The 25,220-nt window shown below is 32.1% G+C and overlaps 4 protein-coding genes across 6 annotated transcripts; 2 read left to right on the top strand and 2 right to left on the bottom strand.

Moving 5' to 3' along the window:
* Positions 1-10,478: 10,478 nt before the first annotated feature.
* LOC126834108 (tRNA (guanine-N(7)-)-methyltransferase non-catalytic subunit wdr4) lies at positions 10,479-11,960 on the bottom strand. Its single transcript, XM_050565805.1, has one exon. It carries the CDS (start codon positions 11,771-11,773, stop codon positions 10,697-10,699), a length of 1,077 nt encoding a protein of 358 aa, XP_050421762.1. The 5' UTR covers positions 11,774-11,960; the 3' UTR covers positions 10,479-10,696.
* Positions 11,961-12,367: 407 nt separating this feature from the next.
* LOC126834114 (cyclin-dependent kinase 2-interacting protein-like) lies at positions 12,368-14,925 on the top strand. Of its 2 annotated transcripts, none has more exons than XM_050565813.1 (6): positions 12,368-12,386; positions 13,291-13,386; positions 13,518-13,692; positions 13,779-13,848; positions 14,087-14,198; positions 14,262-14,925. In XM_050565813.1, the coding sequence occupies exons 2-6, from the start codon at positions 13,323-13,325 to the stop codon at positions 14,456-14,458; spliced, it is 618 nt and encodes a 205-aa protein (XP_050421770.1). In that variant the 5' UTR covers positions 12,368-12,386; positions 13,291-13,322; the 3' UTR covers positions 14,459-14,925. The 2 variants fall into 2 exon arrangements, with proteins under 2 accessions (XP_050421770.1, XP_050421769.1); XM_050565812.1 differs by lacking the exon at positions 12,368-12,386 and adding an exon at positions 12,580-13,213 and having other exon boundaries at positions 14,262-14,924.
* Positions 14,428-19,264, bottom strand: LOC126834106 (calcium uptake protein 1 homolog, mitochondrial). 2 transcript variants are annotated; one of them, XM_050565798.1, is made up of 11 exons: positions 19,017-19,264; positions 17,596-17,821; positions 16,974-17,121; positions 16,320-16,532; positions 16,142-16,256; positions 15,572-15,732; positions 15,387-15,503; positions 15,181-15,305; positions 14,965-15,092; positions 14,787-14,876; positions 14,428-14,722 (listed from the first exon to the last, which is right to left on the bottom strand). In XM_050565798.1, exons 2-11 carry the CDS (start codon positions 17,817-17,819, stop codon positions 14,568-14,570), a joined length of 1,476 nt encoding a protein of 491 aa, XP_050421755.1. In that variant the 5' UTR covers positions 17,820-17,821; positions 19,017-19,264; the 3' UTR covers positions 14,428-14,567. The 2 variants fall into 2 exon arrangements, with proteins under 2 accessions (XP_050421755.1, XP_050421756.1); XM_050565799.1 differs by having other exon boundaries at positions 19,039-19,264.
* Positions 19,265-19,465: 201 nt separating this feature from the next.
* On the top strand, positions 19,466-24,389 carry LOC126834857 (calcium-binding mitochondrial carrier protein Aralar1). The gene is made up of 16 exons (XM_050567058.1): positions 19,466-19,672; positions 19,967-20,026; positions 20,108-20,250; positions 20,575-20,690; positions 20,761-20,900; positions 20,969-21,115; positions 21,199-21,340; positions 21,414-21,510; positions 21,632-21,725; positions 21,796-21,871; positions 22,753-22,871; positions 22,930-23,100; positions 23,186-23,326; positions 23,423-23,720; positions 23,852-23,942; positions 24,209-24,389. Exons 1-16 carry the CDS (start codon positions 19,610-19,612, stop codon positions 24,387-24,389), a joined length of 2,079 nt encoding a protein of 692 aa, XP_050423015.1. The 5' UTR covers positions 19,466-19,609.
* Positions 24,390-25,220: the final 831 nt, after the last annotated feature.

The raw sequence follows: 25,220 nt of genomic DNA, 5'->3' as shown, positions 1-25,220 counted from the left end.
GAATAAATAAGTCAAAGGCAGGCCAAGGATAAATAGCCCTTTAAGTCCCGTCCGGACATTTTAACCAAGTTAATCAATACATCCAATCCCCCACTAAATTACAAAAAATTGGGTTCATTATTTAGGCCATACTTCATAGACCATAGTTTATAGGAATTTTATAAAAATCAGCTATTTTTAAGTGCTAAAAATGACTTATTTGGATTCAAACAGTATTCAGCTATATACATTTTACACAAGACGTTAAATTTGCATATAAGGTGCTAATATTTTTCATAAACTGAATACAATTTTACAGCTTAAAAGAAAACTGATGGCTGTTGTGATTTTTGATGGACTTTGTTGAGGATGATAGCACGTATGAAAAGAGCCACTGACTTAAAAAAAATTAGTAATATTCACTACCATTTGTTTCGATTGCGCAAACGAGTATTAAGTACTATGTTAAGTAATTTATAACTAAGTTATGCCTAGTTAACGATTAGCAAAATAAATGTGTAAGCGCCGCTGTATAATATTTAGACTATTTTATTGTAAATAGTCAGTGTAAAGATTCTTTGTGGATCTGGCAATTGCCCGTGACCACACGCAGGGATGCAATGTCTTTGCAGGATATTATGAAAATACTTTAAATGCGTGTCATTTCTCAGATCGTACCCAAGACTCTAAAGCGTTCATAGCATAAATTTCCGTAGCCAAGCGGAACTACATTGATACTAATGGAATCGTCTTGTTCCATTGTAAGCTCGAAAGAAAAATCGTCACCACAACCGAGTTTGATGAGATGACGTTTTGAAAACAACGTGTTTTGTAAACTTATCAACTTGGGCTGGATGGCTACAAACTTTGCTTGGATCCGTCAATTGGTCATTGAACTGCTTTAAATATTTGTATCGATCAGCGGTAATATGTTCATAAACAGCTAAATTCCAAAATTTCATTGAAATTCCCTTTAATGCATCCATAGTGTATTGCATATTCAACGTATATAGTTTGGCTTTTGCAATCCGTTCGATTTGTTCAGTATACATTTTTTTTTTTATTACACCAGAGGCGAAGCGAATCCGTATTGAATCGACGGACTATTAATTAAATGAAATTAATTTTCTGCGATAACGGGCGTGGACTACTTAGGGCGAGAGGCTGCTCGTCAAATATATACATATATTTATATATAATTAAAATGGCGATTAAAGCACGGCCTTATATGCGGCGTACTGTGATAATATATTCGATAAATCATCTCGGTCGTTCCGGCATAATATATTATTATTATTATTATGAATGTACAAAACATATAACACGAGGGTGAAGCGAGCCGTTTTCTCGAGCACCTGTTGGCGGCGACCGGAATTAAATTAATAAAACAAATAATAAATTAGATCCGGATCAATAGACACACCGCGCTGGTGCTCGCCGCTATTTTATTATGTGCCATAATATGATGTCGACGGACAATGTGTTTGGGGCACGATTATTATTATTATTAATATATTATATTGCCGGCAACCCTCGCCGGATACTCGACGTGCGGCTTTTGCCCTTGTACAATGTCTTACATATCCACTATATCATTGCGGAAACCGAACAGGGGGACAGGCCGCCGTTATTTCCTATCTTATATTATTATTATTATTACTAATATTAAACGCGTTAATATTATTCGGTCGAGAGGAGTACTATATATACCATGGTGTCGTCGCATCCCTATCGACTGTCCCTCCGCCTCGACAAAAGAGATTGCGCCGACCTATATTCAGTATTAATTATTACTGTAGTGCTCGTTATTAATAGTTTAACCGTTTATATTACATAGGCTGACGTTTAGTACGCCATCGATTATTATTTGATTACCTTATTATACGACGAATTGTTTAATACTAAAACTGTAAGCAAATTAAATGTGGCTAACACCAGACTATAATATACTTTGGACGTGTATAGTAATTAGTATTAAATTATATATGGTTCGTTCACTTCTTGTTAGTTCTTAATAAAATAATAATAAGAATAACAACTTGTTATCGGTTTTATTAAAGGTTTTTATTTTCCATAGAATAACTCTTAACGGTCACTGTTTAAAGGACGTTAATGTAAAATAAAAAATTAGCCCACATTAACACTTTTATGGATTATAGCGTTTGAAAGATGGTAAGTATGGTTTGGTTGGAAACGGGTTTTCAAAAAAGTGTTGAGACTAAAGTACGCACAAATGATTATTAACGAATCATGTTCTTTTTTATTCCTCATTAGTCGTTGTATTAATTATTTTTTCTATAATCGGGATTCGGATCCATAAAATCAAATTATTTTTGTACATGCTAATATTTTAAAGACTACAAATGATCTGATTATAGAAAATAAATGATTTCCCCTAGAGCTTTTTCTTTATATTATTTCTTCTTAGTGGATGTAATAGTCTGACAAAAAAAAATACCGATAATGAATCCTCACCGTTTGTATTAATAAGTATATAACACCCCCCCCCCCCCCGAGAGAAATATTTTGTTTCATTAACAGGAGTTAGGTGGTTGCTTCCAGCATCCGTGACAACCATATTGTGTTGAAGTTATAACTTGTATTTACTCGCACTGTATACTGAATACAAAAGGTTCTATTAACATATATCGTTAGTTAGTCCAACAAAATTAAAGTTGCCTAACTAAATGTTTGTTTAACAAAAATTTTATTTGACAGGCAAGTACAACCACTGGCTTTATTATTTTCATGTATGTAGTCTGTGGTACAACTACAAAATGTGGTTGCTATGGACCCAAACAAGTCCAACTCTCGGTAATAGAACAATGTACATATTTTTAGCTATTCAGTTTGCATTTTAATTTTTACGGTGGACGTCCTCTTAACTATAAGTTTTTTTTTTGTATATACCACAATACCGACGGTTTTGGGCTTTGGCAGCATCGCTAGGAATACTTTTAATTCATTAAGTGCGATTGTAAATCGTATAATCATACGGCCACTTGCAGAAAACGTTCAAAGTCGTTTTTCATCGGCACCCCGCGGCGGCGCTCAATTAATCGGCCCATTAACCAAGTCGCTCTTGGCGCAGGGCCATGCGGCGTTTATTTAAGCTCAAACTGTGTAGAAATTACAAAGAAATTTATTTGGAAAACATAATATAATTTAGAACGACTCGAAAGGGGTAGACGAGAAAAGAACGTCGCGTTGCATTTTTGGCATTGCACCGCGTAAACCGTCTGTGAGACACGCGTTCAACGCACCACGCCGGCAGTCGACAAAACAAATTCACTTTGGCTGGACCCTGAAAACGAAACCATACATTGATATTATTTTTATGACACCGTAGAGTAGAGGAAGAGGGGAAATGAGATTGTTGGTTAGAGACTTAGACAATGAGAAATATGGCGCGGGAATAATGATAAAGCATCTGGTAGTGTAGCTGATATAATATACAGGGCCGGCGCAAAGCATAGGCAACAAAAGTATATAGTCTAAGACGCGGTATTTACATGGGCGACAGTTTTTTTACAAATTACAATTTTTTTTTATTAATACTTATTGAAATGGCGACAAAATTGGTCTGATTGGAGTTTGCCTAGGCTGAAGTATTGTCTAGCGCCGGCCCTGATAACATTTAAAACAATTAAAAGCAGCAGCAGCGATTATGTTACATGATAGTATAAAGTCAATAACTCGTGGTTTCATTAATACATAAATAAACTTATCTCTCAATGAAGTGAATAGAAATAACATAAGCTTGTCTAGGCTTGCTTTCACGGTCAATAACGTTGCCCAAATTAAAATGTACCAACATTATATCTAATAATACATATATATTGGGATAGATTAACAGTTTGTTTTAATTGATACTAAATGAAAATGTACAATCAAAATAAAATAATATTTATGACGATTTTTCGTTTTTATCGGTTCATTTTCAAATTATTGTATTTATTCAGACTTTAACTAGTACTTAGTAGGCGTTAGCAATTTTATTGGTTGGTTATGCTATTCGAAAAGTAGGACCCCGGTGTTCTATAGCAAACGGCTCTAGCACGTCTCATTTCCATGTCAATTGATGACTTATGATATCAAGTTACATGTTCTAGACTTCGAGGCCAAAACTACAAAATAAAAAAATGATCGAGATCACAAAAACCACTTCAGGGGCTAGCAATAATATCGACAGGAAAAACAGCGATAACAACATTATAGTAATTATACCGACATAATATTATACACACAATTTTGATACATGATAAAATTATACTTATATAAAATCATTTTTGAAAAAAATCGACTTCAGAACCCCGAATTTCGAAGCCCGCGATTTGTCAACAACGGTACGACGGTACATTTATTTTGCAGAGGATTTTCGAATTAAATAAAATACAATTTTACATATTGCACACGTTATAATTATTATACACATATAGATTTGATCACGTGTAATAGTTGTATGCGCTTGTACGATGCCGTTCGGTCGATTTCACACGGCATAAATTATGACACCGCCAATGATGTATTGTCACCGGAAACCGGATGACGGGCACTCGTAAATTAACATCCAAAAACTAAAGCACATACACACATTAGACTGTCAGCCGCACAGACACGCTTGCACAGATCTAGAGAGTTTCGTCATCATGTGTTTTCGGATAGGCATTCTGGCCAATTTTAGCCTACTATGTGTTTTACACGGTGTACGCAAGCGATTAATTTATTGAGCCGTGCCCACGTCGAAATTCCCTTTGTCTCGGTGCACGCGCGCCAAATACACCGAGTGTGGTGGAAGGCTTATTTTGGAATTTTGGAAAATAATTTTCGAGTATACGATGCCTAAGATGTCAAGACCGATTGTCAAAAGAATATTACCTTCCGTTACAAAAATATCCAGATTTTGGTGAAACGAATAAATACTTTAAAATGTAATAATTAAACATAAAACATGTGGGTAATGGATTTTGACAAACCTATAAATTAGTACTCTAAAAAAAGGACATTTACATAATGTTAAGATTTATGAATTATGACCTTTTTTTTAAGGACTTTTTTATGGCGACGTTTCTTTTGCGAGCTCTCTCCTATATCAGAGATAAATAACTAATTTCAATTTACTTTTCTTATTACAAAATTTAAAAAAATCTCGCCTTCCCTCAAATCCGCCGTGTTGTAGGCGGTAGTTAAAACGATTCGGACTTAGATATTATATTAAACTTGTACCGCCCCGACGGTTTTTTTATGTTTCTCGTCGAGGAGCACAAGTACACTATGCTGTATTGTTTGCGTGGTAATCTGTTTGTTTTAGTTGTTTTACTCCGCGATGATGATGATTATGGTAATAAGGTACTCAACGGCAATATGATAATAATGAGGAGAAATAAATGCTCTCCCGGCTGCTGGAGAACGTTTTATGTTTATAAATAATTTCCCACGAATTCCGTAATTAAGAGCCGTCTCGAAAGGCGCCTTTGCGGTCGTTGATTGCACGTCAACCGTCTCCTTTCTTTTGTATGCTACGCTTTCGTTCGCTGCACTGTACATGTATAATATTATAATATATACTCCTATACTATGGTAACTCGCGCTTCACCACGGCTGATACTCCCTGTAGAGGATTCCACGAGCCGGCGTTCGTCTTAATTAAAATTCTTGCCTTACGCTTTTGCCGCACCCCCGGCTTGCTGAAAAGCGCGTAATCGAGTATTTTAAACGAAAAAATAATAAAACAAGTACTATACATTATATACAAACGAATTCCTAGTGTGTATCTCTTTGCTAGGGTCCATTTTGTAGCAGCCAAGTAATGTGTAATATTATATATAGGTACAGTATACACTTTGCTCGGGCAGTTCATAAATAAGTGTTCAGAACGCGTGCACTTGTCCCAGAAAAGAGGACCTTTGGGTTCAAAGGCTTTTGGGCCCAAGACAAGATTCGGGTTGTAGAAAATAGAGAGACTGTGCTGACCGACAGAAGCTGGGTCCAAGGCCTACGCCAAAGAAAACAATATAAATTACACATTTGTCATAATCTAATGTACTCTATATTTTAATAAATAGATCCAACTCAGCATAGTGTTACATTTTGTGTTACGTGAGAAATGTTCACAAATTAAACGCGTTGGGTGCTAAACTATGTTGTTAAAGGAGTAGCTAATCTTACACATAAAAGTACGACTGTATTTCTTCCTCAATAAATAAATTGACCCGGGTGCACTTAAATGTTTAGGGACAAGTGCATTTTCTGCACTAGAATTTGCGTTCTTAAAATTGTTATTTCGCTTTGTGACTACTGACAACGTTAAATAAGTATTTATTTTTTCCACTGGTAACTCGAGTAATTTAAGTTTTTCTATTCCGTACTGGAACATTACATTTGCCAGCATTGTATTTATTATATTATACCAATATCGGCAAAGACAAATAATTCTGCACGGTGCTAGGCCGACTCGCACTTGTCTATTTTTTATACAACACCAAACATAAATAGTTTCTGCATCATGTGACGTGCGCGATAATCATTTATACGGTGTGTGTGTGTGTGCGCGGATGTGTTTTATTTGATTTTATATTACATTGTGTATTGGATTACACGGTTTACTTGTATAATATTATTATACCGTGTACGCCGCCGATGGGGCATGAAAAATATATATATAATATAAAACAGCTGCTCGGCTCGACCGCGCCGCACTTGACCCCCAAAGTCCACAAACGATTAATAATAATAAATAAAAAATCACCGACCAAGTCGTTTGTCAAACGGTTAGCAGTCCCTTTTGTCGCAGTCATATTGAAATTAAAACGCGCTACGCTGCACATTGAACGGGCCATCGTCGTTCAATGGAGACGGTGTTTTTTAACTTTTTTATTTTTTTTAATAATGAATTTTAAGGACCCGGGAGATGACAATGACACACGGAAGACCGTAGGAAATTATCCGACACTGTTGCCGGGGCTTGTCACTTTGCCGCCGCTGACTCTCCTTAATGCAAATCGGTTCAATAAATCCACTACGACGGACATCTCTCTCGGTTTTTTTTTTATTATTTGATTTTTCTTCTTTATCTTACTTATACTCTCTCTTGTTGCCACGTTGTCTCCGGATAAAATCTACACACGACCGTTTCACGCTAAAGCAACATATTTAGTTCTAATGTGTATAATAATAGTATCTTACACGGTAACAAGTCATGCCAATAATTTACCACGTTGTTTGATTATTATTTTTTTCCTCTTGTTTCTCATTTCTCAATTATAATTTATAAGGGTTTCGACGAACAGCACATGTCGAAACCATGTGAAATTTTGTAACGTAACGAAAGAAATGAAAATCGAAATAAATAACATTAAAAAACCAAAAAAAATTACTACGAGTTGGTAGGGAAAAAACATATTCTGACGGCTTAATATGGTGGCTAGCGGCTACCTATTATATTTTGTTTTTTTATTGGGCTATAAGATTTATAAGTCGAGAAAAATGTCGTTTTAATTATTTAGAGGTTTTATTTAATTTTTTTTTTATAAGAAACAATAACTGTATTAAATATACTCCAGATTGTGCGACAACAGCTAACAGTAGGTAAGTTTTTTGAACTGCTCCCGTTTTATATTCGGTTTATTATTTTCGAAAATAAGAATGTTAATAAAGAACAAAACCCAAATCGTAATAAAGTAAAAATACATAATATTTCATTTCGCGAATAATGAACATTTTTAGGATTTATTTCCAGTGAAGTATGTTTCGACTAAAAAACAAGACTCGAAGAGAAAGAGAATGATAAATGAAATATTTTCGTTTACCTTCGGCTCGCGTTTAGCCGAATTCCGAAACGTTTTGAGAAATTAATTTCTTCTTCCTTCCGAGGAATTGCTTGTTTACTGTTGTTGATGTTTTTCGTATAAGTTTAAGACGCAGTGTTTATTACTTGCTTATTGTTTACATAGTTTTAATAAAGACACATTAAATATTATTGCTATATTTTGCGTCAACACCAATCAAATTAAGTTTATATTGAAACTCAATAATTGAAGTATAACTATTTTTAAAATGTATTACAATTATTACAACGACGTGTCTCGGGTTTGTATAAAGATAAATATATTTTAAAAAAGTTGAAATTTTATTCTTCTGGTGGGAAATTTATCGATTATGACCAAATTATATTACTAATTCAAATTTGCAGAGTTTTGAAAATACATAGCAGTTAGCACCCCTCTGAAATTGCGCCATTGGTCAAGTCGTTTCACAATTATTGTTTCCGTGGGATTTCATACTAAATTATCGACGCGTTGATAAACATATTATTTTACCGAGGAATCATCTATGTATATAATATATCAGTGACTTTTTAGACGGTAAAACTTTTGTACACGCCCGTGAACAAAGGGCGCGTATGTTATCGTCGCGCCTATTGTTCTTAACAAGTGTGTCGGGAAGAACACGTGTAATGATAATTATCAATACAGATACAGCGTTTGAGCATACATGATATATACTATGACCATATTTATATGTATATTATATTAGTGATCGTATTGCACACATACAATACACAACAGTAATAATATGCACATGCATATTAGGCACACGTGACACGCGCAAGGTGGTTGATGTCGAAGAGCGACCGGATAGTGTGTGTGTGGACGTTTAATATAGACCCAATGACGACGGTCGATGGGTTTCAATATATTGTACCTACACCTATTATATAAACGCATATTATACAGTGCAGTAGACACGGGACACTGCGCGAGGTTATATTATTAATATATATTAAACGGGGAACGGCAAAGAGAGACACGGTGCGCGATAGGGTCGACCGGGAAGTGACGGCCGGGGACCGACGCGAGAAATTCGCTGTTGAACCGCCCTCTTGGAAGAATTTTTATTACAACTCTAAACAGGCCGACAAGTACATATTATTATATAAAGGGGCGGCCCGCGTTATATTATATGGGCATCGCGGACCGGCGCGTAATCTATTAACTTCAATATCTCGTTCGAGGGGTTGCAAAGCTGCTGCTGCTGCTATACCACCGTGGCCCGAGTATAAACTTGTGTATACAGATCAAAGGGCGCTCATTCGGACCCTCCATTTCTGTAATAAAAAAATAAAAAAACGTTAGCCCTCTGCCCGCACTTGACGGCTTGTATGTACATACACACTCGTATCATCCAATATTGTCGCACTCGTGTGTGTCTACCCCTTTTTGAACAATGTGTGTAATATCAAAATACAAGTCCTTCACCTGTTTTTTGTAAATTGTATTTAACAGGCGATACCTAGGTATACATAGAAACTCTACCCATCGAAAATTAATACCGCGCGTTCTTCGACTAATATTTTATTATATATACCTACATACATTAGAGAGAGAGAGAGTCAGAGAGGGTAGAGGGAGGGAGGGCAGAGAGATAGAATGAAGAGGATTAAGTATAGCGCATCTGTTTAAAATGACCTATTGTGATTGGCCATTAGGGATGGGCACTTACACGGAAAAGTTAACTTTCCCCAGACATTTTCTCCTGGGTTAGATGAGGTAAGAAATACATACCTAGAAAAAATTGACTTTTCTCTAGGAAAGTGTCCATCCTTAATTAGGTATTGTTATCGAATCAAAATGAGTACACAACAGTTGTATATTGTTGACGAACAATTATTATTATTATTTATTTTGTTGAATAAAAAACCTTGGGCAGCAAAGGCCATTGGATTGTTACATTAAATTAGATTAACGTACGTACAATAAATATAATAATAACTTTTAATTTAGAAATTTTACATTAATAAGTTTGTTTTTAGATAATATGTTATAGTCCTACTTCCTAAAAATATACAGTCGGATCTAGTATCTACTATAATTATAGTTCATATAGGAACACAATATATTAATCCAAACTATAAATTGTACCTACTAAATAAATTTAGATAATAAATTTAACTCGTGGTGTATTTCGTACTTAAAAATTGGTGTGTTTTATACTATTATAGCTACCTACTGTTGTTTTTCTGCTATAAATATAAATAACGATTTAATATTATCAAGTTTCATTATGTATATTTGCACATTTTTATCAGAAATTGGTTTTCCTAAAATTTTAAATAGTTATTGTAAGCAAGTTAGTATCTAATGTAACTTGAAGATACATTAGATAATTAAAAATGAAATTATATTTTTTTGTCAAATCTCATACTTATGAGTGAAATGTGAAAAAATGAAATTGGTCATACTTACCTCGTACCACGGAGATTTTTTGCTTTTTTTAACAGTTATATCTCATTGTGTCTTGATTTCACTTTGCAATTTCTACTAGTTTTACTATTTTTTTTTTTTTGAGGAAAAATTCAAATAGTTATAACTTATAAATACAACATTGCCTTTATTCTTTTTTTTTATTTGAAGAATGCAAAGGTTCTATATAAAATAAATGTATTTTATAATAGTAATTTATCTATTCCAGCTACTTTGTCATAAAACAACAATAAAGTCACAGCTGTTATTTTAAAGTTACTTTACACAAGGAAAACTGTGAAGATAATAATTAAGTAAATAGAAAATACAAAACTATTAGGACTTAAATATATTATTTATACATAGTATTTAAGGTGTAAATCACATAATTAAAAAAATTAAACAGCATACAAATATCATAACGAAAACAATACAATTTAATCTTATTATAAATAGTTAACATGAAATTTTGTTTTTCAAGCTTGCTTAATTCTTTTTGCAAGATGTAACAATGGAGCAACATTATGAAGACATTGTTCGGCTCGCTTTTGTTTATCGACCATTTTCTTGTATAAAAAATTCATTAAATCTGTATTCTCTAAACGCATAAAAGATGTTACTAAGTTTTCTATTGCTTCAACTGCATTCTTTAGCCTTGTATTCTCAGTAACAGTGACAATTTCATTATTGGAGTCAACGGAGTAATGATGAACCGAATTCCCAGAAATAATCCATAATTGATTACAGTAAGATGCAATATCTAACACGGGGCTATCGAAGTCAAGTACTTTTACACTTTTGATAGAGATGGAACTTTCTTTTTTATCTGTTTTAATTATGTGTACATCTTTGGAGTTGTAAAACTGAACAGCGGCCGTATTGCCAACACTGACAACACTGCGAACAGGCATTTCTAGGCTTAACTTGTCCAGAAGGTCACCGTTTTTCAGATCCCATAAACGCAGTGAGCCGTCTCCAGAACCGGATAAAATAAAATTATTTAACGAACACAACCCGCTAACGTAGGCCTCGTGTCCCATCATGTAGTATAAAATATTTTTTCCATTTGGATAGTGTGACACTCGTACTTTTTCATCGCTGTCGCATGTAATTATGTATTTTTCATCAGCACTGAAACAAATATCCAGCACCATCGAAGAATGTCCGAGTAAACGAACAGGTTGTTCTTCAAAAGCGTAGACATCTCCTTTTTTATCGCCAACAACGATTACATGCGTTTTGGGTGTGAATACAATTTTCGTAGCGTGTTTTGCTAATGTTTTGTTTTCAACCAGAGACCAACTTGTCGCATTCCAAATGCTCAACAATTTCCCCTTGTTTGGATTGTATGCAAACAGTTTTTCATGGCTAGAGAACGCCGCGCAAGCCTTTTGCAAATCGCGGTTATTGGATTGCAAATGATTGTACGCTTCGCCCAAATGTTCGGTCAAGTTTTTTACTTCACTTGAAGTCAATGAATACACATAACATTTATCACCATCAATAGAAGAAACTACAATGGAATTTTCGCTCACAGCCATACAAGACGTCATTTTTACAAAAATAAAAAATGATGAATTTTTCGACAAAAAAGAAAAACACTGAAATTAGATTACCGGTCACTTATTTTAAAACAACAACGTACGCAATAATAATTGACTATTGAATGGCAATAATCGAATAGTTAAAAATAAATAGGTATTAACATTTTAATTTTAATGTTTTTAAACAGACTTATCAGTTTGTAAAATTTTAATGTATACAGGTCGAGAACGTATAAATATGTGTAAATAAAAACATAACCTCAAAATATAAGCAATAATATGGCAATTATTGTGAAAATATCGATTATCGATACATTATTTAATCTATTATTATTAAATAATTATACATTCAATTTAAATTTTAAATGTATTTTTATTATGTACAAAAAAATCTTAATTAAAATAGACCATTAATTATTCTTAGAAGTATTTAAAAAATACTATAATAATTTGCGTGACAATTTTGCATACTTCCATCTTGTAAATTATCGAAGAATGTATCGATAATAAAACGCAGCGACACACGTGATAAAAAATGTGATAACTGATAATGCGAAGTATGTTGTTTTTTCTAATAGAATTGTTTCTGTAAAAAGTTCAAAGGGTCAAGCTACTAGCTTTTGTAAATATATTTGAAAATACTACTTAGGAATACTCACCACTATATTTATTTAAGTGATGATCAAAGGAAAATTCTTTTAAATCGGAATTTGGATCAAATGACAAATTTGTATTTAATAACGAATTTAATAAATACGATTGTTGTGCAGAACCTGATGAAAAATATGTACTCTGTAATGTAAAATAAAATTATACTTTTTTACAAATAGTATTTTATTTAACTTATATTAGTTAAAATTATGGCATGATTAATAAACAAACTGTATAACATTTTGAGCTCCACATGTACAGTACCCTAAAGATTCGAAGGTAGATTTACTCATTCCCAATTGAATAGTTGTTCAATCTGAATGATGCGAAATTAATTCAAACATAGTGCCAAAACAATTAATTTGAATTAATGGCCTATAATCATTTGCTTTTTTTGATGATGTTTTTTAAAAGACAAAATTTAAGACATACGACTAATAATACATAATATGTTATAGCATATTTCCCATTATATAAAATATAGTGTTTATTTATGTTTGAGCTCTGGTGGATCCAACATAAAATGGCGTTTGAAAATATTTTTACACCCTCAAAATTTCAATTTACCATTAAATTCCCGTGGCCCGCCACAATGTCAATTCTGTCATATTTATTATCATTTATCACATTGTGTAATCTTTATAAACGTTGGATTTGGTGAAATACAAAATAAACAAAATTTGAACTAATTAACTCGTCGGCCGTCGCTTATAACATTTTGAGACTAGAAAATGTATTCGAGTCACGGTAATCACGGTTAACAAGTTGAAATCATTTGTCAAAATCATAATTATTCGTGTAATAATAGAATAATAATAATAATAATAATAGTTTTTTTTTTAATTTTACTCTGCACTTTTTATTGTATCTATTAGTTTAAAAATTACAACTATAAAAATCCGATTCAATGGCGGAGACGCCAAGAAATAATAGATTGAATCCCCTTGTCGGGAAATCGTCTCCCGCACACGGTAAGCGAAACATTTTTTTATAACCGTGTGATTTGGTCAAATATGTTAATTTATTGAGGCATTAGCCTGATATAAAACAATATAGTTTAATAAAAATATATTAAACAGCAATATTATCTTACATTTTATAGAAGTTAATATTTATGCTGGACGACCCGCCCAAGGCCACAGTGGAAATTTGACAGGCAATCGGCGTATACTGAAAGATACTGCAGCAGACATATTCAATGGAATGCAAAATTGGAAACATCACCAGGATAAAGGCTGTGTAGTTATTTCAAATATTTTCAATATGCGCTTAGAACTGTGAGTGATTTGAAAAAGTGAAAATAACTCTATTGATCAATTGGTACATTAATTACTAATAAACATATTATGTTTATGACTTTTAGGCCAAATGTCAAGTTCCCGGATCGATTAAGCGGTTATGTCAGTGAACTTAAACAATTATGTGAGCAAATGGTAAATAATAAAATTATTATTTCAATTTTGGTATCTTATGGTGCATTAAAATACAAGCCTGAATGCTCTCCACCAAGTGTGTACGAGGTAGTTTAAACGGCGAGCAGAATGTTTCCTGAGCACTCGCGATTATTCTAAACTCAAATTGCAATGTTTACATATGTTCAGGCTCACGTCAGTGAATGCACCATTACTTAGGTTTAAGTGATAAATAATAATTGTTTTTCTCGAAATGTAGGCAGAAATCGTTGAAGGTTTCCAAACGAAGCTTAAAAATCTCACCGCTGTATCAGCTTTAGAAAAATCTAGTTCAGCGCCATTGTTTATATCTTGGACAACAGAACACTTTTGTAAGTGTTAAAATAACAAAATATTTTTTTATTATTTAATCATTAAATTGATTTGTTTTTAAGGTAAAATTACTAGAGCTATTGTAGAAGCATATCAACAAGAGCTAAAGCTCCATCAAAGTCTGCTTCTTAGAATAGCAGATTGTACGGATCCTGATGTTTTGTTGTTTTACCTTTCCTGTTGGACTCATCAGCCTTATTTAGATATTAGTCTAGAGAAACAAGCACATTGTATGATCAAAGAAACAGGACATGTTTGATTAAATTTATTATAATAAATTATGTTTTAAACAATTGGTAATGTTTAGAGAAAAAAATAATGTAATATTAACTTAACAAATAACAACTATTATGCTTGAGAAAACTGGTTTATACATTTAAAATGTTGGGAACACTCTCTTTTGCACATTTTCCTACAGACTCAATAAACTTAACAAAGCCAGTATCTTTAGGTTTTTCCAAACCTCTCAGTAAACGGTTTTTCATAACTGCTACAAATTCACGGTTGCTTAGTTGGCCATCGACTGAAATAGTGTTTTTTTTTTTAAATTAATTTATTAAATTTTTTTTCCTAAGTGTAAAACTTACGGTTTTCATCAAATATCGTAAATATTACGTTAATCACATGATCTTCTAGATCGACATGAGCCACAGTTTTTGCGACATGCTTAAGTGTTCCTATACACGAATACAATTTTTTTTAATAAAAAATTTAACAAATTAATAAGTGTAGTTGTATTTTTGTATTAAATATGATTTAACCAACCTTGATCAATAGATGCTCCAGCAATATGATAAAATGTTAGTGCTGTGTCTACGTCGTTAATGTTGTTTAAAAAATGAAAGAATTTTATGTAATCTTCTTTACTTATACCTTTAGCGTTGTCTTTAAATCTATAATAGCAAACAATATTTATATTATTTATACATTATGTTATATAATGGAAATCCGACATCAGTATAACATTTTAACAACACATACGCTTTTTTCACTCGTTTGATCAAACGCGACTTCTTTTTTGGAGGATATCCGGCATATGCCAACAAAAGATCGGTAAATTCTACTTCCGTTATAGTACCGTCGTTGCTAGGTCCTTTACGCTGAAACTACATTCAAGACAATGTCTAAATTGTACTTGTAAATAATATGGATATATTTTAGGAATTATTGCAATCGTTCCTACTCACCTCTAAATCAAGAATTTCATTTTGTAATTGTTGTTGGAATTCAAGGAATTTTTCAATAGTAAGTTTTTCTTCGAGACTATGGCTAAAGAAATAAGTAGTTAAAGCTGAATTGACACCCTAAAGAAATTAATTATATAAGTTGACATTTAAAAATAATAATACACTTTTATTATAATATTATTTACTTTAAATGTGTTGCCAGTATTTGCGTGGTCGCGATGACGTGTTCCAATACTTGTTTGGTGTCGTATAAGTGTGGCAACTTTTTGAAATTCCTCGCAATCAACGTCACCGTCCCCATTCAAATCAAACATTCTAAATGCTATTTCAAAATGCCTTCTGGATGCTAATACATAAATGAAAAAGTTTTTTTTAAGTATTTAAAATACATTATTTATTTTGTAATAGTTTTATCACTTTAAAATGAAGGGTACAGGGTAAAAAACTCAGGCAAGTCGATTTTTAAAAATGACAAATTGTTGTTTTAAATTTGTTTGTGTTCTTTATTTTTAAACATGATAAAAAATAAAACCTAACCCATCAAGTACATAATATGGTTAAATTTAATAGTGTTGCCTAGCTTAGTTCAATAATAATAACAATTCTATAATAATGTTTTATCAAATAGGTTTTTACGTATATAATTTTATAAAAAATAAGTGTTCACTTAGTCGGTTATACCGTTTTAAAAAGCTACTTGACCAAAAGAAAATATCTATTAAGTTATAAATTTCAAGTAGAAGTATTTTACTTACTGGATAAAACAGTTAACAGAAATATGTAGTCTGAAAAAGTTATTAGGCCCGAGCTTCCTAGCTTATAAAAAATGCTATCTTCGTTTAATGCCAATTGCAGTTTCATATGTGGGTTCTGTAAAAAAAAATTGGAGGGTCAAATGTATTTTATTTAAAAATGAATGAATTATAATATTACTTTTGGATCAAATTTTTTGTATTGGTCTAGACCAAGACCGTCTGGCTGCTTGATTCCTGGTGTCATAGATCTTAAAAAGTCATCGGGAGTCATGTATACTTCGTGAGACTCTTGTCCGTTCGAATGCACATGTGTTGCTTGTAGAGTAGCAAAATATCTGAATACTTTATCTGGTGTTGAAAAGTGACGAATTCTGTTTTCATATTCAATAATCTAAAAAATGGTTAAAATTTGTATTATTTTTATGTTTAATTTACAACTGTTTGTTAGTTGGTTGACTGGACAACTGTTGGTTTGACAACTCTTGTTAGACATTAATACTGTTTCCTGGGGAAGATATTTAGTTTCGGTCGGTTTCCTTTGCCTTTCACATCAGTGGATGGCTATTTCTGTTTCTAGACATTCGCCTGTCCAGAGAGAGAAACGGCCAGCGATGGAGTTTAAAATGGATGGAGTATTGCCGTATTAACAGCCATGTTGTATTTTATTTTATAGTAAATCGGAGATGTCGAAAAAAAAACCCACCAGGTTATTTTGTTTCAGCCCAACACTTGTTTAGTATTTACCAAAAAATATGGATTTTATAAGGTTTATTTACACACATTCCATATTTAAAAAAACTCGATTATAAGTAATGGGGTTTGTTAGTACTACCTTTCGGTCACGGAAGCCAATTTTTACTTTAGGCTTTTTCTTTTTTTTATCAACTGCCTCGTCCAAAATGTCATCATCTTCTATTGGATTTTCAGGAGACTCTACATTACTGTCAGCGTCCACAGGAGGAAAAATCTTTTCAAGAATACTAGAAAAAAAAAAAAATTTTAAATATAAAAATGTTGAAAATAATGTTCAAATAACCAGTTTTTAATGAATACTTTTTGAGTTAATTGCATTTAATGATATAGATTGGAGAAGAATATATTTAAATGTTACTTTTATCTGTGTATTCTATTCATCTGCACTGCAATACTCACCTATAACATTAAATTGTAATAACTCAAAAAGGGTTGATTCAAAACTGATTATCAGTCAGTTATTATTTGTATTATATCATTCTGCTATTAATAGGAAAATCTTAAATGCAAGTTGTTTTTTGATATGTAATTTAACATCCAAAACTACTCTTTAAAATTATAATTTTAACTTTGTATTAAAAACTGTTATTGATCGGTTATAATAAACGTTAACAGCAAAAATGACAAATAATAATTTGTTTAACAATCAAGGTTATATTGAGGAAAAAACGATCTATTGAAAGTCCACAATATTAACTTACTATTCCCAATTGATAAAATGATAAACACCGAAACACATAAAAAATAAAATATAATATCTTTTGAAAGGTGGATCCGGAGGGTCTTTTTTATGAGCGAAGTTTTTATATGAGCGATAGTTGTTACATCCAGCAACAGCTAACATATTGTATGTCTCTGTTTTCATCAAGCATTGTCTATAACGTAATCCAGAACTCAAAAGTGGACGCAACTTTGTTAGTAACATATCTAAAAAAAAAAATATGTTTAAATAAAAATAAAACGTAAATTAAGTTTTTTTTAATCTAAAGTGACAGGGTTGGAGAGAGAGGCAGGGTTAGCCCAACCTAATGATACATATACTATTATCAGACGACAGACACTATAATTTTTTGAATATTTAATAATTTTTTTTTTTTTACAAACATGTCAATAGTAAAATAGCAGTACAATATTTTACTAATTGTTCAAAGTATATTTTATAAGCCATATAAGAGTACCACAACACGTAAACATTTGGTAAAACAAAATGTTAAATTAAAAGGAGCTATTATGTATTCTTTATAATATAGCACATTAAATTGTGTTCTATAAATAGTTTTCTATTAATAAAATTATCTTTTGGCAATGTATAATACAAACAATTACTTTATTCATTAAATATTTGTTTAGCGATAAGGTATTATTTATTTGATTAAATTTGAATGGGAAAAAACAATTATAATGTATTAAATATGTCATGTATATGATGGAAAATACTATCATTTTATAACAATTTGTTAAAGTTAAAATGGTAAATGTAATTAAAAGATAAAAAAATAATACTATAAATCTTTTTATAGTTTAACAAAGCTAACTGAAATATTATACACGTATTTCAGTTTAAGTTAGTATTGTTTTGTTTTTTTAATTTATCTTCAATTGATATAATTGAAACAGGTACTCAATAATGGTTATTAAATATACTTATAATTGTATTACAGGCTTCCAGGTTCAGGAGTACTATAATAATTATTAGGTTTGATAATTAATACATTAAAATATACATTGTTCATCATTATACAATTTATTGGAATTTGGGAGATAACAAATAAATTCTTTTAAAATTAAGATTAATTGTTTTTTTGCCAGTCTCTTTCTTGGAAATGGTAATGAGTTTCCAGCAAAAATTCAGTTAGGCCAAATAACTCTCTCAAGGACAAGTTCTTATCCGATTGTCATTTATAAGAACTTATTTGTCTAAGATAAGATAAGATTTATACAAGAATATAACCATCTATTGAATTAGTTGTCACAAAAATTCATTGAACCCAACGTTAGTGTGAACTATCGTACAATCACATTAAAGGCTCATATATATAGACATAATATATTGTATTTCTAATTGGAAAGTTGTTTATATTATTGTCGCTAGTTATTTGGTATTAAGTTTTAATAATTTTACCTGTTTTTTTTTTTACTTATACCTAGTTACTGCGATGCGAATGTATTCAGTAATTATAATGGCATAACTCGCTACTCTGCCGATTCATTGCGGTTTACATTTCGTTATTTTATGCGACGACAATCCAACCGTAGTTATATATATTGTGTATTATCGTTGTGAAGGTAGCTGAAATAGAAAAAAAAAATTGCAAACTCCAAATACGTTTTGAACTCAATCCCAATCGATTGTTTGTTATCGTGTCGTGTGAACAGTAATTGATAACGACGCATACGAGTAGATAGTATTATCTATAAACCTTGGACGAAAACGTTCCCAATCAGATTTGACTGATAAGAATTTCTAATCTTGACCTATTGGTCGGTTATCGATTTTGGACGGCCAAAAGTTCAGTGCGCATGTCCGTTATTATCAGCCACCGCCGCCTCGCCTCTTAATTCTTATCTTTGGCTCGGCGTTTTGTCATTAATTTCACGCTCGCTGTAGTATTTCGCTGCAGTTTAAAAAATCGATTTTCACAATTAGTACCGGCCTTGTACCTCCAACGTTAATAACGGGCGTTCGTTTGATCGTTTCATTAGTCTACATGATAAATGCTTACCGGGATGTTGGATTCGACATGGGGATTTTGGCCGAAACCAGCTTACTGTCAAGAGGTAAACAGCTACAATCACACCACGTTGTAGAGGACGATGTATTTTTAAATATTTTCTGAATAACGATCGCGCTGTGTACGAGTGATTCACGGCCACTTTGAATTATTGCCTTTAAAAAAAAAAAACCAAAAAGTCAATCGCCATTTCTCTATTGGTCAATTCGTAAAAAATTTGCTTGGCCAATTGATCATTACTTATTAGTATTGTCATAATTCTGCCATTTCGAAACACTGTGAAAGTTGTGATTGTGACTAATTCGACTAATTCTTTTTTTTTTATCATTTTAAAATGCAGGCTTCCAACGACTTTCCGAAGCGAGCGACCACAGAACAATTGTCAGAGGTGTTCAACAAAGTAAGTTCTCGGCGATACTAACGATAATCATTTCCTATCATATATATAGACATCCTAAAACCCATGTTTTAAATTTTTCAGTATGCCACCATAGAAAAGCAAGGGGAAAAATATATCAATGCTGTTGATTTCATAAAAAATTATTTGGGGATTTTAAACACACCGTCTAGTGATTTTGATTCGTTAAAGTTGTTAAGCGGAATTGTCGACACTAGTAAAGATGGGTTAGTATCTAAAGTGCAATCAATACATAGTTTATTTTGCTTAAGAGCATGTACTATTTATTTAATTATGAGTTTTATAATATCTATAACCATACAATATAGTTAAAATTTTAGACCCGGTGAAGATGTAAAAGAAAATGTGTAAATAAAAAAAAAAATTACATTGGATTAATTTAACTCGTAAAGAAAATGATAACGCAATTTATTTCAACTAACATTATCAAAACAATAAAAATAGAATTTTTTTTTATTGAATTTATAGCAATAAATCAAACTACAAAGTATATATATTTACTTATACCTAGTAAATTTTTGTCTATTTAGGCTTATATCATTTGCAGAATTTCAAACGTTTGAAAGTCTGTTGTCCGAACCAGATGCTTTGTACAAAGTCGCATTTCAGTTGTTTGATATTAATGGCAATGGAGTTATCTCATATGGTACTTCAGTTAATATTTATCAAAAACAATGTGATTCCAGCTATAACGTTTTTTTTGTTTTTTTTTTTAGATGAATTTGTGGCAGTGGTTAAAAAAACGGACCTTTATTTGAAAATGCCTTTTAATTTGGATAGCCAATTTATGAAACTGTATTTCGGAGAGAAAAAAAATCGCCTTATTAATTATTCAGAATTTGCCCAATTTTTACATGTAATTTTACCAATTAACTTTATGCATGGTACAATTTTGGAATGTTACACGTGATATTTTTTGTTTAGGATTTTCACGAAGAATGTGGGACGGAAATTTTCCGTATTTATGACAAAGGCGGAACAGGATTTATTTCAGCAAATGATTTTCATGATATTATGTTACTGTCCAAAAGCCATTTGTTAACAAACAGCGTTCGAGACAATTTATTAGCCGTAATATTTCTTTTTTTAAATAAAATGCTTTTAATATTATTAATATTTTGACTATACAAAGTTAACTTTTTGCATTTTTTCAGGTTGCCGGAGGAGGTCAAGGCATGAATCGTGTGAGTTTTCCATATTTTATGGCTTTTGTTTCACTTCTAAACAATATGGAACTAGTGAAACGGATATATTTAAATGCTAGCAATGAAAGTCGAACTCGAGAAGTAACTAAAGGTATTTTGATTGAGAGAAGAAGGGATTTTACTATTATACATCCAATTGTTTTTTTAACATGTTTATTTTATAGACGAGTTTTTGTATTCTGCTCAAGTGATGTCTCAAATTACACCTTTAGAAGTTGACATATTGTTTACCTTGTGTCATTTATTATACCAAAGGCCTGGGTAATTTATCAATTATCAGTGGTGTAGTCGTAGGGTATACACTGTGCATACTCCTACAACTAGGCCACATAAATAATTATGCATATGTTTTGTTAATATATATGTATTTCATATATTATAGTAAAATAGTTTACAATGATTTGAAGGCTCTTACACCAGAACAATATTACAAAGAAATACACAATCGTAGAATAGCCGAAATTCACACAGTATCTGTACGTACACTTTAGGGTGTTAACCGTGACAAAGTGCAATTTTTTTAATTTTTGTTTTTGGTTTTTTTAGAGTCCATCCGATAGAGGAGTTTTTATTCAAGTGTTAGAAAGTGTTTATCGGTTTACTCTAGGATCCATATCAGGAGGTAATATTACAGTCTCGAATGCAAGACGGTGACATTTTAGGTACACTAGACACATAACTATGTATCCAGTCTAAATGTGGATGTACAAACATGTATGTGTGAGTCATACCAGTAGCGCCACAAGTCTTGTCATTTGAATTTCTGTTTTGTTTCATTGTACACTTGGTGAGCTATTCCGTAAAGTTCACCTACGATTTGACATTTTATCATTTAAAATTGCTCCTCTTTGTGGTAATATGTCGCCTTCACAAACGAGTGAGCCGTCTGTCTCCAAGAAGTGTATTACACCAATAGCAACATTAAAGATAAATAGTATTACTCTTATAAGAGCCAAATTGTCATTGGCAACTTGTTTTACCTTATTAGAAGCAACTTTTAGAATAATAATTCTTATATTCAGTACGATTGCATCATTAAATTTACCTTGTAGTTGGGATGAATAATGTCTTGAATTCCTTGCCTGGATTGGACATTTTTGTTTGATCGAGCATAGTTACCGAGCTGGCTATCATTTCGACATCGCAGGGTTACAAGCAGAACAAGTGATTGTTGACGAAACAGTTAGCGGTTATTAAAACCCACTCTTGTGATATTATCGCCCCCAAACAACAGACTTTTATGATACATAACCATCAAAAAGGGAAACTCTAAATTCTCAGCTACCTCAGTCAGTAATTGGCCAATGATAAGTTTTTTAAAATAATTATCTTACGTGATCTAAAAACATTAAATTCTAGTATAAAAACAAAATATAAGAGATAAAATTAAGTAGAAATATAGAAAATATTTTTATTTATGTTTTTTTGAAAATTACATAATTGCGGCAACGAATAACCCAATGATAATTAGAATAAAACCTTAATAGTGTTATTTTTGTATAGCTATTGGGGCGACTACAGTGTATCCAATTGACTTAGTAAAGACAAGAATGCAAAATCAAAGAGCCGGATCATTTATTGGTGAACTCATGTACAGAAACAGTTTTGACTGTTTTAAGAAGGTCAGTTAAATTATATTTTATTAAAGAAATTATGTATCAATGTAATTATTGGTTTTAGGTTATTAGGCATGAAGGAATTTTCGGTCTCTATCGAGGACTGTTACCCCAATTGATTGGCGTGGCTCCTGAAAAAGCTGCAAAATTGACAGTTAACGATTTAGTCAGAGATAAGCTCCGTCAAGAAAACGGTGACTTGTCTATACCGGCAGAAATTGTGGCTGGTGCTTGTGTAAGTTGAGTTTTTTGTCCTACCGTATACCGATTATATATACTATTGTCTTGTGGAGAAATCATATAGTGGTGTTAAATTTTAGGCTGGCTTCTCGCAAGTAATTTTTACCAATCCACTTGAAATCGTCAAAATCCGTCTGCAAGTCGCCGGTGAAATAGCATCGACGAAGAAACTCAGCGCACTTACCGTTATCAAAGAACTGGGCTTCTTTGGCTTATACAAGGTACTTTAAAGGTTTAACTTTTAATTTTTATCCTATACTATTATTCATATGGGATTTTCATAATATGCATTACATGCTTGCCAATTACGGTTTTAGGGGGCTAAAGCGTGCTTCCTTAGAGATGTACCGTTCAGTGCCATCTATTTCCCGGCGTACAACCACGTGAAACATTCATTTGCTGATAGTAAAGGATACAACCATCCACTGTCATTGTTAGCGGCCGGATGTATTGCGGGAGTTCCTGCTGCTTCTCTGGTGACGCCGGCAGATGTTATAAAAACTCGTCTACAGGTTGTGGCTAGAGAGGGCCAGACTACTTACAACGGACTGATCGATTGTGCGATGAAAATTTACAAAGAAGAAGGTCCCAGGGCGTTCTGGAAAGGAACGGCCGGTAAATTGTTTAAACAGTTTTCATTGTCCTTAAAAACAGTTGTGTAGTCTTAATGGTGTACCCAATTACTACTACACCGCTGCATAGTGTGAATTAAAAAAAAAAAAACATTTACAATGCTTGTATTTCAGCTCGCGTATTTCGATCTTCACCACAATTTGGAGTTACGCTTTTATCTTATGAACTTTTACAGAGGTTATTCTATGTTGATTTCGGTGGCTCGTAAGTATATGTTTTTATCATTTTGACAGCGGCCCATCTTAAAAGCTTTTGTGTGCTCTGATTAGAATATATACATTTTTTTTCTTAAGGGTTAAATAAGTAAAAGTAGACATTTTTCTAGTCACTGTAACTGTGTAACTGAATGAAGTATATGTTTATGTATTCTAATCTGAACACACGAAACCTTGTAAAATAAATAAACATAATCCACCCATTTGTATTTAATTTAGTAAAAAAATATAAATGAAAAAACATTGTGCTTGCAGGCGACCATCGGGTTCAAAACATCTAGTCACTGTACACGGCGCCGGCGACGGAGTTGTACCAACAAACCCAGACCATATAGGAGGTTATCTCGCTGTGTTACCAATACTGGAAGGAATAGAGTCCAAATTCGGTCTCGTATTTCCAAAAATAAATCCGAAAAATCATCAGAGAAAAATATAATCATATAGATGAATAATTATTTATGCAGTGGCCTTTGCACTTACATTCTGAAAAAATAACCTTAACAACTGTTGTTTTGTGATATTAATATTTTATCGTTATCGAAATAGGTTTTAATTTAGATTATTCACTTATATAACATTTTATTTATATAAAAAAAAAGCAAAAAGAAAAAACACATATGTATAAGCTCGCCCCATTGTTTTACGCTCATTGTCCCGTCCATACATTTTTTTTTTTTTTGTTGTTTTGTTGTGTACGGATTGGAAATTGTTCTTGTTGTCAACCAATAAAAATATTTTTTTAAACTAATTGAGTTTAACGTTCGTGTTTTATTGGAAATTTCAAATAATAGTATATTATATAAGTACCTATAGTATCGCATAAAATTTGTTGAACGTTTTATGATATTGTTTTCTTTGATTGCTTTATCTTGTTGTTTGTGAACAGCGTCAAGCTGAATTTCGGACGTCTTATGTACAACACTAGTATATTATTATGTTGTGGTTAAAGGTCAATTTCAAGTGGCCTGTTATGTTCATTATTTGTAAGATGTTTATCTATTGAATACAAACGGATAATATTGTTTTTTTAGAGTAGATTTTCAAAAAATGTTTAAAACGTTCGTCATTATTAATTGAGTAACTGATTTAATCAACATAATTAGTATGCATGCAGCTAGGTACTTAAGATTAGATAAACTTATTGTTTAATTTTTAATACTAATATCTATATTAACGTTTTAACACATATATTACAACGTAATATCGTAGAATATTTTTTTAACTTGACACGTCCTCTATTATAGACTTTACGTCATTTAGGATAATT

Source organism: Adelges cooleyi, unplaced genomic scaffold (genome assembly GCF_023614345.1).
Source record: "Adelges cooleyi isolate 19-005CV unplaced genomic scaffold, UGA_ACOO_1.1 ACOO_flye_CR_arks_rails_tigmint_CR_PRNA_21, whole genome shotgun sequence".
In the NCBI taxonomy this organism is placed as follows: Eukaryota; Metazoa; Arthropoda; class Insecta; order Hemiptera; family Adelgidae; genus Adelges; species Adelges cooleyi.
The sequence above is the reverse complement of the archived record's forward strand: the minus strand, read 5'-3'. Positions and strand labels throughout refer to the sequence as shown.